At 41.6% G+C, this 17,249-nt stretch overlaps 1 protein-coding gene across 3 annotated transcripts in view; it reads left to right on the top strand.

The window, feature by feature from the left end:
• SLIT3 (slit guidance ligand 3) overlaps positions 1 to 17,249 on the top strand; it is a 484,612-nt gene that overhangs the window by 43,553 nt on the left and 423,810 nt on the right. For all 3 annotated transcript variants that reach the window (XM_059859899.1, XM_059859900.1, XM_059859898.1), the window contains one exon: positions 616 to 687. In XM_059859899.1, coding sequence (XP_059715882.1) covers positions 616 to 687 — 72 coding nt within the window. The remainder of the gene's footprint in view (positions 1 to 615; positions 688 to 17,249) is intronic.

Raw genomic sequence — 17,249 nt, 5'->3', positions numbered from 1 at the left:
GTAAAAGGGACTGATGTATAAACACTAATCTGTTCTCCAAAATGTTCCTGGAAGAATCTGCAGGATTAATATTCTATTTCAAATCACCATGTAGTCATCTGGTTACCCATATGTTCATATTTTCTACAACAGTGCTCAGGTTTTCCAAGTGAAGTTTCAAGAAAATTCTTTTAAAAAAGCAATTATGTATACTACAGAAATAATAGCTAATATGGGAATAATCTTGGTTGGTCAAGTTACTGAATTTACTGTGCCTACATTTTTTGAAGAAGGTTGAGAATCCAGATTCCTGCCAGTAGCTGTTCCTGAAGCAGAGTGAGCTGAGTGTATGATTCTCAGTAGGCATCCAGGGGAAAATTTAAAAGTTGTGGTTTTGTACTCATCCATTTTAAAACTTTGTGCTGCCTGTCCCTGGACTCCCCACCTCATGGGTGTAGGCAGGTGCTCTACAAATGACCCAGTTTGGCTCCTGTATAAATAAACTGCACAATGGCAGATTCACAGCATCAGGTTTATTGCAATGGGAGCCTCATGTGTTTATGCATAATAGAATAAATTTCTTCAATTGGAAGATAATCTAATCTATTTTTTTTTATTCTGATTGTAACTGTTTAGGCGCCTGAACAAGAATAAATTGCAAGTTCTTCCTGAGCTGCTCTTTCAGAACACACAGAAGTTAACTAGGCTGTAAGTATAACCTGATTTATTTTTCTGTGGTGTGTTTCTATTTTCTGTTCCTTATTGTGCAGATTCACATGTTTGTGTTTTGACGGCGACGAGAGGTTTAATTTCTGAGATATCCAACTGCCACTTAGTAAGGGATTTTTAGGGGATGTGTTATGTTTGCTTGTGTGCAGTTGTAATTTGGTAGAGCATAAATACCAGAGGGAAGAGAAACCACAGGATTTTTGTGTTCCTCATCTGTTCACCAGGATGACGTCAAGGTGACTTGTTTTGAGCCCTTCTGTAGAGCTGCAGAAACCATGGAAAGTGTCAGGTTCACATATCTGGTTCAGGCTAGATCTCCACAAAGAGGGGATGCAAATACTTATTTTAAAATAATGGAGGTGGCTACAAATTCTTTAGTCTGGGAAATTATCTTTCCAAGTAAGTCAAGGCTTTGCCAGATGGACCAGCCAAGTTACGGCTGCTGCCTTGTCAGGCAGGAGGAGGAGAAATCATGGAGAAGTAAATAATTTTTTCTTTGAAATATAAAAACTGTTCTAAAATGTTTAGATGGCATCAAGGCCCACTTCAACAGCAAGAGAAGGATATCATGACCTTGGCATTATTTGGTTTTGGTGGGAGGAGGGAGAGGGTGGTGTTAGAACAATAACTGGATGATTTAAAAAATATGTATTTTTTAAAAGTGTATAAAAGTAAAACGTGCCTGCGTAGTTACTGTGAAAAAAGAGTCACCTGCCTTTTCAAAGCAGTAGTCAAAAACTGTTTGAAATAATTTTCTGGATCCTGCCAAAGTTAAACTCATGATCCACACTGGCTTTTTGAAATCTGGTAAAATTGATCTTTTAATGCTTGAGTTTGTTTATGGAAAATCAGATCCTAAGACTTGTGATATGGTTAGTGAAATTGGGAAGTTATTACAGGGTGACTGAAAGAGTTCTCCATTCATGTGGGGTTTTTATAATTGTTTTAATGCATCAATGTGCAACCAAACCATTTAGACAGTAAATTTTTCTTCCTGTGGAAATACAAACCACATGGTGATAGTGCAGATTAATTTTGGAATCAGATGACTTTAAAGAAGTAGGATCTTGGTTTGTGTTTAAAAGAGGCAAGCTGAAAAGTGCTGTGCAACAAGTGATATTGACATTTTGGAGCAATTCTCTAATGAATTTCTGGTGTTGTCCAAACTTGCTCATGAAAAATTGTGCAAGTCACTGTCGTTATTCTGCAGATGTAAAAAATATATTAAAAAATATAAGCTATAGATGTGTTTTAGTCTTAAAATCTGATTGGAAAAATCTTTGTTGGACTTGTTTTGCAAGCTTTGTCATGACTTTTGGGTTCACTAGGATATATCTGCTGAATGGATTTGCTTGAGCTGAAAAATTTGGTTGCATTTCCTCATGTTCTTTGCATGGTTTTGAAATTTTACACCTTGAAACTGCCTGAGTATAAAGTGTGAGCTGGGACATAATTGCAGATACCTTAACCTCCTCTCTGGAAGGTGCCAGTTGTATTTATTTGTTAGAAGAGTTGCTTTATGTGGGTTGGTTGTCTAAGGATAAGGTGATGCTTTCCAAAGAAAAGCTTTTAGAGTTTACCTGGATCTCTACAAATTCCAGTTTAACAAGTTGAAAATTGCTCTGTGAGTGGTCTCATTGTACCTGGATGTCAGGAGAGGAGCTCTCAGGTAATTTGTGGTTTCAGTGGAATGCTGTGTGTGTTGATAACTTGGGTGCATCTGTCCTCAGGAACCTGCACGAAGAACTGAAGCCAGAGTACCTGAGGCTGTTCAGTACCACAGAGTGTGTTTTTCAGCAGGTCATGTAATCATGATACATTACAGCCCTTAACAGCAAGGGCAATAATTTTGCTTTTAGAATATAAAGATTGCAATAAAGTTCCACAGAATGGGGTGATTAATCCGAGAGCTGTGTTCTGTAATGCCTCCCCACGGGGGCTGTGGGACATTTGTCTTTATTCACTGACATTCTTTCACTCTTGCTTACTGTTGAGCAGTGCATTAGATAGATCACTTGAACACTGTTTGTCAGGAGAAACTTGCTTTTTCTTTTGAAGACACAAGTGTTATATAAATACAGTGTGTATTATAAGCAAATAAATCTTAGCTCAAGTGAACTGTTCCAGTTCCAAGGGTAGTTTGGTTGCGTGTTTTTCCGTCATGGGAGAAGAATGAAAAATTTGCTTCCTTCTAGAATTTATAAAAAGACACCCACCCATATGTATGGTTGCTCTGCATTGTTTCCTGTTACTGCCCTGGTCCCACTGCTGGTGGGTTCAGAGCTGTTCTTTCTTGCTCCTGCTCTGCCTTGTCTGAATCCAGCAGTGCCCCTGTGCTCTCAGCTGCCTGAGTGGAGGGGCAGTGGTGCTGCATTCCTCCCTGCAGCTGCTCTGACCCAGCCTCTCCAGAAGAAAGCAGAGCTGAGAAAGTGATGAAAGGGCATAAAAGCAGTGAAACAAAAATCTATAAGACAGGCTGATGCAGGGGTGAGGTAGATTCTGTGGAATTTACGAGCAGTGAATTTAAATGAACATTAAAAAGTGTTGATAATGCTGGTCTTAATTTTAATTTTCCATGGTGTAGCTATAGTACTTCTGCTGCCATATTTTCCAGCTCTTGACTCTGAGTTACTCAGGCATTTCTCCATTATTTTCTTCTTCATAATTATAATCCTCATAAAATAGTAAGTCCACAACTCAAGTATTTTAATTTTTGTAAACTTGCTACAGCTCAAACAATGTGAAATTTCCAAGAACTGAATATTTCAGTGCAGTGTGTCCAGATTGTAAAATTTGGATTTATTCATTGGGCTGAAGAGCTCCTAGTCTTGTTCATAAAGGAAACAGAGATGAACTCTGTGATTCTGAGGCTGCCCTCTCCAGCAGGCATGCAGTGAATGTAGCTGTCCATGGCTTTGTTAATGAAGGTAGCAGCTAGACTTTTTTCTAAGATAAAGCTAAATAGAAAGATGGCATTCTAAGTTGGGTTGCTTCATAAGAGTGTGAAAATTGAGCATATTTATTATTTTCATGGCTAAAATTTGGTAGAGATGGAGTGGCTGAGCTGCTTAAACATGCAGGAGTTTTGTGTGCTGGAGGTTTTCAGGGAGGACCTGTTAATGTTTCAGGAGGAGTTAAAGGCTGAAAAAGCAACTGAGGGCTTTTCTGTGTGTTCTGTCAGCCAGGCTGAAACCTGGGGCTTGACTGGAGGAACCAGCTTTGTTTCTAGGTTGGTACCAGCAGGATCTCCTCAGCCCTGCTGCTGCTGGCAGTGACAATGTAGGACGTGGTTTCTTGTCCATGATGTGCTGGAAAAGCTGCAGGACAAACCTGGAGTTTCTCGTGCTGTGTCCTGTGCACGTGGCTTGGGCCAGCAGTGCTGCTGTCCCTGATGTCCCCAGGTGTGTCACCAGGTCCTGCACAGTGCATTCCCTCTGCAATCCCCTTTCTGATAACTACTGAAATGGAATTCAGGATATTTCCCAGATTATAACCTCAACCCTCACTTCCACTCCAGGTACCTTTGGCTTTTTTCTCCAAGCCTCTCCTAAATTCTGAGCTTCAGGATATCCTTGCATCTTTTACAGGGCTGGTTGGGCTTCGCTGTCACATCTGGTTGATATTACCAGCAGGAATATCCACAGTGAAATAAACCTCAGATGGAATGTGAGGAGTCCCACAAAACGGCTTTGAGCCTTTTCTTCTAGAAAGAGTGGCTTTGAGACTCATGGGTTTTGTTTGCTTTGGTTTAGATAAGGGTTTTAAGTTTAAGTTGGATGGTGAATGAGCCCTTGATTGGATTCTCTAGTGGAAATGTTTCTCATGGCTCTGTTGCCTTCACTGCCTAGGTTTTAAAGCTTCTCAACTGTTTTATCTGGGATAATTATTTAATAATTCAAAATTCAGGCACTTTTAATGAGAAAACTGAATCAAGGAAAAGACATTTTTAATGAATTGAGAAATAAAAGCATGAAAGATAATTTTTTTAATAGTTTCAGGTATTTACTAATATCTATCCATAAAGGAACAGGTATTTTTAATACAGGTGATGAAGTGAACAGAAACAGTATAATAAAATGAAACATGTAATTTAACTGCTATGAAATTAGGTTTTGATTCTAGTCAATTATTTTCTTATATCCAAAGCAACTTGTGAAATGTATCCACAAAGGTTGTTAGCAAAGATTTGTGCCTGCTGGAGTCCAGTTTCCTTTGTGTGCAAAGCTGGTGTAGAAAATGACTGTAGTGCATCTGCTTTTCACTGAAAAAGCAAGTATTCTGGGGGTCCATGAGATACTTATTTATCTTTGAAAACCCAAGGGGGAAACAAGCTCGTTTTCCCACAAACACCCTGTCATGTAAGAATATATTTGTTTCATTGTTGAAGCCTCTGTACCTCAGGCTAGTGCTAAGTAGTCATGGTAAAGCTCCTTTGTGTGTGTGAAAGAAACCTCTTAGAAGGGCTCTAAACTCAAGTCTTGCAGTGAGAATTAATGCCTCTACCAAATTTATAGCCATGGACCATTTGTTGGGTCTATTTACTTTTAATGAACTGTCTTAGCTGTCACTTGACTGGGCAAACCAGGCTCTGGAAACTTAGGTACTGAAATCTGACCCCAAAATATCAGGAGAATGGAGGCATCCATTAGACTCTGAAATGAATTTGTTTACTTTTTGAGTGCTATCAGAATCTAGATTTTATTCCAAAAATGAGTGTGCTAGTTTGGGAGCAGAGCCCTGTGATCCTGAGCTGGGACAATTTGGGTCCATGGCTGAGCTTGCCCAAAACCTTTGAGTTTAAATTTTCTAGTCTTGGTGTCCTGATGTTTTATCATATTCATTTACAGTTATTTCTAAAGTAGGCTTAAGTAGCTGGAAACATTATCAAACAAGTTATTTGTTGGAATAAAATGGCATTTGCTCTCAGTATCAGTTGAGTTGGTTGCTGTTAACATGGTGTAAGTATTTGCAGCACTGTGACATTTGTCAGAGCTGGAGCAGTGGGATGCTTATTTCTTGTCTAGTGGAATATTTTGGAAGTTGACTGATAGATGGGTAAAATAATGAGTAGGTACTTGGAGCACACAGCACAAATTCTGTGAGTAGCCTTAAAAAGAGGCAATGTTCAGTTTTAGCAGAATGCCAGAAGGGCTGAGGCTGTGTGCTGGGCTGACCCTGGCAGGACCCTGGTGCCCAGAGCTGCTCTCTCACTGCTCTTCTCAGCTGGGCAGGGAGAGAAAATGAAATGAGAGGCTTGTGGGGTGAGATCAGAGCAGGGAGAGATGCCTGGCCAGTGACTTGGGGATATTAACTTTACTGACAATGAAATCACAGCAGGGCACTCTTTTATTTTTAGAAATTGCTATTTGCCATCTCTTTCCTTGAGTTGTTCACTTCCTCACCATATCAGTGTGTGTGCAGTGTGTGTATTTGATTTTGTGCTAGTCCTTTCCTTGGATAATTCCTGGTAGGAGCAGCTGGAACTGTTTAGTCAGTGCTCTGGTTAAGAAGCTGCCCTGGTTAGATGTAAATATGAAGGTGTTGTCACCTTCCCTTAGGGACACTGCTGTGCTGCAGTGCCCAGGTGAGTCCGTGCCTCCTGCCTGGCACTGGATGAGTGCAGATTGTGTGTCAGATTTCCCCAAGGTCTGCTTTCCTCTGCTGCCTGTCTAGCTCAGATGTTTATTGTGGCCAGGGGCTTGTTGCACATGGCTGTGACTTGCCCAGGACTTGCTGCTGGAAGCTCTCTGAGCAGTGTCACTTGTGACCCCTCCTCAGCCAGCTCACACCACCAAGCCACAGCTCCTGCCCAAACTCAGCCTCTTTCATCTTGTGGCTGTCATTAGAAGCTGTGCTTGGAAAAGCAACCAGATCACACATTTCCTCAGTGCCCTCTGTATTTCTCTGTTTGTTCTCTTTCACAGGGCCAGCCCTCCCAGATTGCTGCCTCAGAGCTCCATTATCATTCCCCATTAAAGCAGGATCCTGACAATTCAATTGTTGCAGGAGTTTGAGTTAGGGTGTTGCCATGACAAAAGAGCATGGGCTGGTACCAGGGTGTTCTTGTGGTTTCATCCTCATCCAATAATTGTAGTTTTACTCTGTATAGATCACAGCAGCTCTTTTCAGAAGACAGTAAATAATTACAGTAAGTGTTTGCTGGTCTCTGGGGTGCACTTCTGGCTTGGGAAAGATGTGCATTAGGTCAGGGGTTTGTGCTGCAGATAGCTGGATGACATTTACACCATTTATCAAGCTGAAGTCATTCTGCATCTTCTTTTGGGCTCTGCTTGTAAATAATGTATTTTTTTTTTTATTTTATACAAGTACACACCAATTTAATTAGAAGAGTCTAAGGATCTTCTGTCTAAATTAGTGCAGAAGAATAATTAAAATATAAAATATTTTTAAACTTATTATTGACAGTAGAAAACAAAGGAAAACATGTTTAAAAGCCAGAAGGCTTCCTCCTCAGTGCTGCTTTTTTTCCCCTGTGTGAGACTGGTTTTTTGAAATGATAGTGTGCAGATGTCTTGTTTCCCCTCTTAAGGGAAACAGGCAGCACTGGGGAGCAAAGGGTGTTTTTGTGAAAATTGCTGCTGGGTTTTAGTGGCGTCTCCCTTCTAAGGAGACTCTGCTGCCAACTTCTGTGATCAGGTCATCTTATTACAAAGCTGTTTAAGGGAGCTTGTGGCAAAGGATTATACATTTCCAGAAGAAATGCCACACATGCAGATTAAGCCCAAGTCTGCTTTGGAAATAAGTTGTTTTACTCTGTTAGCTGGGTAACTCTGCCTTGCATTTCCAATGTTTTTCCCTTTGCTATTTGAAGGGTGACATCTTTTCATTGATATCCAGCTCAAGAAATCAGGAAATTAGTGGGATCAATATGCCATTTAATTATTTGATAATTATTTGCTAGCCTTAGCCATTTTCCTGAGTGTTGGGATTTTTAGAGCACTCTCAGATATATTCAAGTTTAGAATCACATGGCTTGGAGATAGAACTTTGAAAATACTGTTAATATACTGTAACTGGCTGCTCAAGGCAATCCTGAACTGCAAAATGCTCACACCAAGAGCAGCCTGTGAACTCACAAAGTCCACTCCATGATTTTGCATCACCAGAGCCCTTGTAAGACACTTCTGATGCTTCTTAAAATGTGCCTTATTCTTAATATCAATCAAGGAACACTGAAAAATTCAGTGTGTGCTCACAATTAGACATTAATTCCCATCAGAGTTCCTTCTTTTTGAGAACATCCTGGAGGTGCTTAGCAAAAATCAGGCTTTTCTGAACTTCTGCAGAACCTGCTGCTGCTCTGAGTGAGTCCCAGCAAGGGCAGCTGGCTGGGGGCTCCCAGGTCAGTCAGGCCCTGCAGAGCTGCACATGAGGGGTCTGGGGGGTGGCTGTGTGTGCTCTGCCAGCTCTGAAATGTGTCCTTATTAACTGCATTCAGCTTCTGTCTTCAGGGGGATGAGTTTAAATGGGGGAAAAACAGTGGCAGCTTCTGGTTACCAGGGCTTCCACATGACTGAGCTGTTCTGTCTCAAAACACAGCAGTTGTGGGTGGGCATTATTGCCTTGCTGGTTTAGATTAGTCTTCAGAATTTGGGCTTTTTTTTGCTTCTGTGAGCAGCAGTCCAAGTTCTGTAGCTCCCTGCAGTGCTGGGTTCTGGTTCCTGGGGTTTGATTTGTGGTGGTGGCTGGGTTGGTGGCCCCTGCAGGGTGGATTTGTCTGTGGCACTCAGGGGCTGCTTTTGACAGAGGATTGAGTGGCTGTGGGTTTGCAGCTGGAGATAAATTAGGTTACATCACAGGTCTGCTATTACTGGGGGATTCTGACCTGATGCTTTATGGGCAGTTTCTTTTCCGGAAACTGGATAACCCTGGTAGTCTGAGCAGCTCCAAGTTTGTCAGGCTCAGATTTACTGCATTTGCTTTGGTAATGTGGCTTTTTTTGGCCTTGCCATTAGAGCTAGTCAGCAAATGTCAGCACATCACGGTGTACTTGCACTCAGAACTGCTGTGTGGATATTGCTTTCTTGTTTGAAAACTTCCTTGGAATCAATACCTTGTTATGTGAATGGTTTTTTTCCCTTTCCCCTTCGGCCATGCTCTGAAAAAGCTGAGAAGTGTTTTCCTGAGTGTTCAGTGCTTCAGAGCTGCTGGAGTCAGGTCCATGGTTAGAATGAGCAGTGGGAAATTCACTTGTAAATTGTCATTACTGCAACGAGGAGACAATGCAGAGTGAATATGATTGTCTCTTCCTTCTGGTGAACAGAGATTAGAATGCATTTGGCATTATTTTCACACTGAGGCAGTTTCCTCACACAAAGCAAATGTAGGAGCAGACTGAACTGATGACCTGAAGTGCAGACATCTCATCTACGCAACAGGAAAAATATCATAATGATAATGTAAATATTTCTGCTGCTTTCCATAATAGACTGTCATCCTGAGGCCAAAGAGGAGTTTACGTTCATCCTCTTGTAAAAGCCCTTTCAAATACTTTGGAAATATGTTGCAGATAATGAGAATTTCTTCTAGTGTGTGTGGATAGTAGAAGAAGGGGGCATGATCACTGGTGCAGAGATCCTGATGAGTGTTAAATTACAAGTGCTGCACGGGAAGCCTTGATTTTCATCAGTGTCTTTAAAAAGAAAAGACACATTTCCCATCAGCAGTTTTCTGGCTTCAGCTCTCCTGGTTGTTCCATGGCAGCAGAACCCTGATTTACCTACAGAGATTTATTGCCCAGTCAGAGTGCCCCATGAGTTAAGGGTTTGGTGTGTAAAATGATGCAAGGCCAAATACTTCCTTGTTTTAATTATCATTTGGTTTTCTCCTTGAAATCTGCAGTGTGTACAACGGGGAGCTTACGTGAGGCTTTCTGGAGCTTTTCCATGTGTTTCACAGGGGTAACAGGCCATGCCTGTTTAAAGTATTTCAGACACTTAAAGGTCCTGAAAATGAAAGCTGCTATTACTTTTAAATGCACTGGGTTTGCTTTTGAAATACAGTCATAAATGATCCAGGATTTCATTTTGGTTCCAGTCCCTGCAGTCGGGAGAGCTGTGGGATTGTAGCCTGGGGGTGTGTGTGCCTGTCAGAGGGGTCAGAGGCTGAACCAGGGGGTTTGATCTGGAGCCTGACACAGCTCCACAGCCCCAGTGCAGACTGCACTGTAAAACTTACAAGGGCAGAAAATATTCATGAAACAAAATTAAAATAACCCGTGCAAGTCATTAAATGTTACAGTGCTATGAGAATAAATTGGCAAGGCTGGTTTGTCATCATCTTGCTCTCATGGCTAAGGCAAGGATGTTGTACAAGGTGGGCCTTTGAATGCTTTTATTTCTTCACTCAGTGTAACACACTGAGAACAAAAGGTTACAGCACCATGTGTTATACAAAGTCCATGAGCTGATTTTTAGTATTTCCTTTATATAATACTTTGGAATTTAGTGTGATTATTCAAATATACCATAATTGCCTCTGTTGAATGTTGAGATTTTCTACAATGAAAATGCAAAGACAAGTGAGAAAATTGACTGAAGCATATTTGAAATTAAGTACCTGCCTTTGGCTTTGCTCTGTTAAACTCCCTGATGGGCTGTTGCTAAAGACCTCTATGAAATGTTTTCTTCAGGAAACAGCTGATATGAATTTAGTCCATTCCTATTGATCTGTGAAGGAATGTTAAGTTTAAGGTTTTGAATGGTTTCCATGCATGGTACAACATCAGTGCTCAGTGAACTGTGAGGGGAAAAATGCTGACAAGAAAAGCATCCAATATGAAACCAAATATGATGCTTGTACAGTTAGTTTCCTTTGTTGAGAGAATAATCCTGTGTCCTACCACACAGGCACAGGAACAGACCTGCCTGTAAGTTCTGATAATCATCAGAATCAGATGAAAAAGGAAAAATCAGTCAGCCCTGCCTCACTGTCCTTTCTGGGAGAGAAGAGGGCTGCTGAGTGCCCTGGGACATTCGGTCTCTGAGCCCCAAACTGATTTCTTTACAACAAGCACATGCACAAAGTGACTGGATCTTCAAAAGCACTGGATGGAATTTTTGCTTTTTTCACCTTGAGTTTGTGTTACCCTGCTCTGCTTTCTCCCAGGAACTGCTGGATTAACCCCATGCCCTGGGATCCCTCACTGGGAGCAGAGCTGGTGGCATGTTGTGCTAGGTTTTTTATAGGACATTTTCTGCAGAAGTGGAAGCCTTTGCAGTGTCTTGGTGTTATTTGATCCCAGAACTTGCTGGTCTGCAGGAGGTTTTTCTCTTAAACACCTTCCCTTCCTTGGCTCCAGGGGCCCCACGTTGCTCCTGCTGTAGGAGGGGCTGCTCTGGAAGCACCACCCTGGGACAGAGCCTGCCACTGCAATAAAACCCCTGAATCTGAGTCCTCTGCTGGCTTTGTTGGGAGGACACGATGGCACATCCCAGTGTGAGCCAGGGGTCTCAGTGGGGCTGTTCTGGGGTTTCCATGGGGTGGGAAATGCTCAGCTGTGCTCCAGAGTGTCCCTGCCTCTGACAGGGGCAGAGCCAGGCTGACATTGCTCAGGTGGGCTGCTCACTTTGGGCTTTCAAGGCAGCATTGGTGGAGTATTTTGATAAAGTGTAATTTACATGCATCAGTAATTGCAGGCTCCAGAGGGACCTTGGTATTTTTTTCCTGACAGGACAGAAAACAAATTTCCCATAAGCCTGGGGAATGCAACATGCCACTTGCCCCAGTTGGTGGTGAACTTCAAAGGAGAACAATGTTTCTTTTTACTGGCCTCGGGTTTTGCACTATTTTATCTTCAAAACTGGCATTTCAATTGCTTGAAGGGAATTATTTTTCTTCCCTGCTTGTTACTCTATTTTTCCCAAATGGCATTGCTGGTTTTTAAAAATGAGGACCACCTCACTCCCATGCAGCTGGAGCTTATTCCAACTCCTCTTTAATGAGGTAAACCCATTTCATTGTGTTTAAATAAGCACATGAACAAAGGGCCAGTTGCTGGGCTGGCCTGTGGATAGCTGTGGCTTACAGCAGGCCATGTGTCGGGTGTCAAACTTGGCAAAAATATCAGCTAGACTGTTTTTCACTTTGTACTTAAGGTTTGTAAATAAATACAGCTTTCTGGAAAGTGTAAATGATATACCTTTAAAAGTTGAGACTTCTTTATTACCAATCTGTTTTTTCCACCTCTCTAAATTCACTGGAGAGAGTCCTTGCTTTCTGAAGAACGAAATGAAAAGGAGAAAAGGATTCCTCTCTTCCTTTAGGGCACTTCAGCCATGCCATGGAATATGGAAAAGTGAGGACTTGTCACTCTGGCTTGACTCTGTAGCCTTGCCCTGAAAATGAGGAGGGAGTTCAGTCAGCAGAGACTTTCTAAGGCATTTCTGTGTGTGTGCCCCAGTGTGTGAGTGTCAGATTGGCAGGAAGAATTCCAGAGTGAGCTGCTCTGGGCTTTCAGCCTGGCCTCTCCCTTATGTACAGTGACCTGAAAGATTACCCCAGTTAAAAACTGAGGGGAAGCAATTTTTATGTATGAAAATGTCCAATATTCCTAAAGAACCAAGCTCTAGCAGCTCCCAGTGAATGGTCAGGAGCCAGAGGGCTGCTGGGGATGCTGCTGTGTTGAATGGCCAGTGGCAATACTTCTGTGTAACTTTAAACTGCATTTCTTAAAGGATGCAATGCTTAGATCCTTCACTGAAGTTTTTATTTAAGTGAGTTTCCACAACTGCCTTCATCTGCCCAGGCTGGGGGGATTAGCTGCAGAAATAGTCAGTGCCTTGTCTTGGATCAGCAGTCACTGGCTTGTCAGGAGTTTTTTCCCCACTAATGTGCCTGCTTTTTAAGGTTTTCATATTTAGCATTGTGGTAGCCAACCCATTTGTTTCTTTCTCCTGTAGAAAGAGATGTTCCTGGTTTTCTTGCCAGAAATATAAGAATATACATACAGTACAATATAAGAAAGAATGGAGCATATTAACCTCATCAGCATTTAACTGGCTGTGTTCTGAGTGGGAAGTTGAACCATATGACCACAGAGGTCCCCTGCAACCTGAAGTATTCTGTGGTTAAATATGTTATTTGCAGTATTTGATGCTTGGGCTTGGAAGCTCTTAGCTGGTTCAGGGTTTGGCAGGTACTGTGGATGGGATACCAGACTGCAGAGTTTTTCTTTTTCTGTCCTTCTTCTATTCAGAATGAAAGATTAAATGTAGTAGGCAGGATTTTTGTGGGTGCTGGAAGAGCCTGTGCCTAAGAGGTGCAGGATTGTGCTCATCATCAGGATGTTAGGGTAGGAGATGTTGGTTTTCACAACGCTGGAAAATCATCAGGAGCCAGAATTGATCAACTGCTGCTGAGCAAAGTGAATTTTAGCTGTGTGCCACCCTAAATTGTGCTGTTTGAATCCACTTTTAATGCTGACTTTGGTGTCCCTTTGAGATGTAGGATGTGCCTTGGTGCTCAGTGTTTCTGCATTTTATTTTCTTGCATCTTATTGTGGGAGGAAGTTATTCTCTTTATCCCTTTTGTGAGTGTGTCTGGCTTCTGCTTTGCTTAGAACCAGCCTGTAAAACCAGAGTGGCTGTGCTGGGGCCATGGTGTAACACAGGCCAAGAGGTTCTGTTTGAAAACAGTACAAAAAGGGAAGAACAAGGGAGGGTAGTGGAAATGGCTCCTGTTCTCAGGGCCTTCCTTCCCAAGATCCTGTTTGAAGTGTTCTTGGCATGGATGGAGGATCCAGGTTTCCTACAGGAGGAGGGATTTCAGGACTGGCTGCTCTGTGTTCACATCCAGTGGTAAAATCTGACAGAAGAGCACGTTGGGCTCAACCTCCCATTATTTAAGAACATAGCTTTGAAATTTAAATGTTATTAACTTAGTTTTAGGTGGCAGCTACAGGAAAAGGTTTGGTCTCTTTCTCATCTTAATCTGATGATCTTGATTTCATTTTTGAGTTTATTTCCACAGTCTCTAAGGTAATGTTTCTACATCAGCAATCTATTTAAATTACAGAAAAATCCCAACTATTTTTAAAAAAGTGGTTAAAAAAAAGTGATGTCTGAATGTCCACTGGCTTGTGCTGAGTTTCAGGCATGTTTTAAGCTGCTGCAGCACTATGCCCATGTCACAAATGGGGTTTGTGTGTGAAGATTCAAATGGGCCCAACCAACCATTTCATGATTTTGCAACTTGTGGTGCAGCTCCAGCTAAGGAAAATCCAACACCATTCCTTGCATGATGATACTGGTGATGCTTCCCTCTGACACTGAAGGGAAGGACTTAAAGTGTCTCCAGGCAGGCTCACCTTGACTCATTTAATTAAGTTACCCAATTACAGACTTTTACTTAAATGTGTAAATCAAAAGGGTTTTTTCAAGTAGTGGTGTTTTCTTTTTTTTCCCAAAAAAAGTTTTTGTTGAGTTTTTCTGGCAGCCATCTGTATGCAAAATATTAAAACAAAAATTCCAAAATCTAACCTTTGTGTTATGCAGATGAATTGGTTTGGAGTTCTTGGCTAGTTGGCCAAAGAAATGATTTATGCTGTGGAGACTGCCATGCCAGGGACAGGTAATATGTGAAGTAACTGTTAAATACGTGGATGAGACAAGTACTTCAATTTTAGGAAGAATTATTTTTGAAGAAAAAATGAGATATTTAAAATATTTTTCTGATTTAATTGTATTTTTCTATTAAAAAGACAAATTCAGTTCATGAGTTGATTGGAACCATATAATGTTATTTAGTGGTTCCTCATTTTATATTTTCACAGACTGAAGACAGACATCACCTCATAGCCCTGCATCTTAAATAATTCCAGATAGCATAATTATCTTTAATTACTTAATTATTAAATTATTCTCTACTTTGTCATTCTGAAGGGTTTGCAAATAATTGAGTACACACTTTACACAGTAACTTCTCATGGTCCTTTCATCCCACTCCTTACCATGTAGTGATGGTGCTTATTGAGACTAGCACATTATTGATTATCATTTCTTAGGGTTATGCACTTCAGAATTCCCAAGAAAAAATGTAGAAATTACAGATGATGTGCAGTGCTCTTATTGCTTTGACTTGCCCCAAGGCACCTGAGCATTTGACTGAAAGGATGGATAATGTGGTTTTTTTGCTTATTGTCAACTATCATCCCTGGCTAAAACACATTCAGAGACTTTTGGTGGGACTTAGGGCTCTTTTTTTGCAGAATTTTGTGTAGGTGTGAAAACAATTGTAGCATTTACTTCACTTGTAAAAATATTAGAGGAGAGAAGAGTGACTCATGGACTAAGAGGAGCCAGAGCTGGCATCTGCCAGCCTGGAGGAGGGTTTGGGGACAGCTGTTGTGTTCTGCTGTGGCACTTTGGGTTGTTCCAGGCTAGGTCATGGCCAGAGGAGCTGGGTGAGGATTCCTGATGCACATCCTGATCCTGCAGTGGTCAGGGTGAGTTACCCCTGGGCTGGGCCAGGCCTGCCCCTCTCCTGCAGCTCTGCAAGCACACATTGCTTCACTGCCTGAAATCAGAGCTGGCAGCAGAGGCCAGCATTACAAACCCCTGGGAAGAAATGCAGTCCTTCTGAACTTCTGCTGACTGTTCAAACAAACCCCACCCAGCCAAAAAAACCTAAAATCAGACAATTAAAAAAAAAAATACAGCTCTGTCTTATGCTGTTGCCTTTGTACAGCAGAGTCCGTGTTCTATGGACCACAGATACATAGAGATAAATATATATTTATATATGTGTATATATATATATACAGTTACAGAGAGTCAGGAGAGCAGCTGGGGCTTAAATTCTGCATTCCTGGTGGTTCTGGCTGTGTCTCTTTGCATTGAACTTGCTCAGGTGTGTGCAGAGTCCCTCTCCTGGAAATCTGACATTGTTCTGCTCAGCATTTCAAACTGTGTTAGGGAATAACTTGGGGAAACAAAAATCCTGCATGGAAGAACATTGCTCCAGTGACGATAAGCTGAGTATGTGAACTGATTTCTTTTAAAAGTCCTGTTAGAAAGTATTAATTTTTAGGTAATAAGGCAAAAAAATTACCTGATAAGGGCAAGGAATTTTGGAATGTGGTGGGCAAGACTCAATGTCCTGATTGGATTTTCAGTTGTTGAGTTAAGAGTATTATTTAAACAGCTTGGATTCTAGAGGATTGGATGGCATTCTGGATTAAGTAGCTTAGTGTGGGTTAGTTTACTGTTAGGCAGCACTGGTGTTAAGAGCTGGTGATTTATTTTATTGTAGGTAGCCAAGCATCTTTGTGTGCTGGTTGTTCCACATACACAGACATTTTACTCACCCTCTTGGTAGGTACTTTTTTCCATCCCTCCTCTTGCATATGTTGTGCTGCTGCTGAGTTGCTCTTGGAAACCATTTCTCAGTATGGACATTGGGACTGTTTTCCAAGGAAATGCAGTGCTTAATAAAAACAGCATGTCATGCAACAGCCCAGATGATTACCAATGTGCATACTATTATATATTCCATGAAAGTGTTGCAGTAATGCTGCTCTTTGCCTTCAGCTTGTTGTGTTATTGGCAAATTATATCAATAGCCAGCTCTTGAGATACTTGGGAAGTTTTGAATGAAAGCTTTCAATCGCTGGGTTTGGGTTTTAATGGGAATATTGGGAAAATCAGACACTACTTGAATTGTCTGAAGCCATTACAGAATAAGTAAATTCTGAAAAGACTGCATTGTGATCGTTCCTGCTCCTGAAGCAGTGATGTTTTTTCAGCAGTTGTAAATCAGTGATTAAATAGTCTCTTGGTATAGAGACAGGACACAAAGGGTTCAGCTGTGCCTTGCCTTGAAAAGTGATGGAATTTTTTGGTTAAACACAATGAGCTTGAAATGGTGAAATCTGAGTGAGTGATCTCAGTAATTTTGTTGCAATTTTCTTCAACGCTTACAATGCCCAATTTTTGTGGCATAATAGAAGGACACAGATCAGAAATTGAGTTATGGCTCCTGACAAAATGGTTCCTGATATTAATAGAAAGGAATAAAATAAATTGGAGCAGTTTTTATGAACCACTGAAGAGAATGTGTGATGGTGAGCCTGGAACAGCAGCCAGGCTGGAACAGAAACAGGCCTTGAGTTTATGAGCTTGAGATAAATATTTAAAAATGCCATTTCACGACGTGCAGAGTGCATTTCTCACATTTAAGTTTGGTTTCCTTTTAAAGTGTGTGTCAGATAAGAGCACCTGCTACTGCTGCTGGTGGGCAGGTCTGGAAGCCCAGAGGTGGCCAGGGAATGGCTCCAGGGAATGGCTCCAGGAGGCAGAAAATGGTTTCAGTCTGGGCTGGGCAGGGAGGCTGAGGGCCACTTTTGGAGAATTTCAGCTGTGTCATGGGAAATGGCCACAGCCAGACTTGTGATTAGCAGCAGAGAGCAAATCCTCTGGGTCATGGCCAGGGTTCAGGAGGGCAAAGCACTGCTGGGCTATCAAATTGTTGCCATACTTTGTTTAAAGAAGAAAGGGAGGGGAAATATAAGTGGGGGGAAAAAA

This window comes from Haemorhous mexicanus, chromosome 15, assembly GCF_027477595.1.
Source record: "Haemorhous mexicanus isolate bHaeMex1 chromosome 15, bHaeMex1.pri, whole genome shotgun sequence".
NCBI classification, from domain to species: Eukaryota; Metazoa; Chordata; class Aves; order Passeriformes; family Fringillidae; genus Haemorhous; species Haemorhous mexicanus.
The sequence above is the reverse complement of the archived record's forward strand: the minus strand, read 5'-3'. Positions and strand labels throughout refer to the sequence as shown.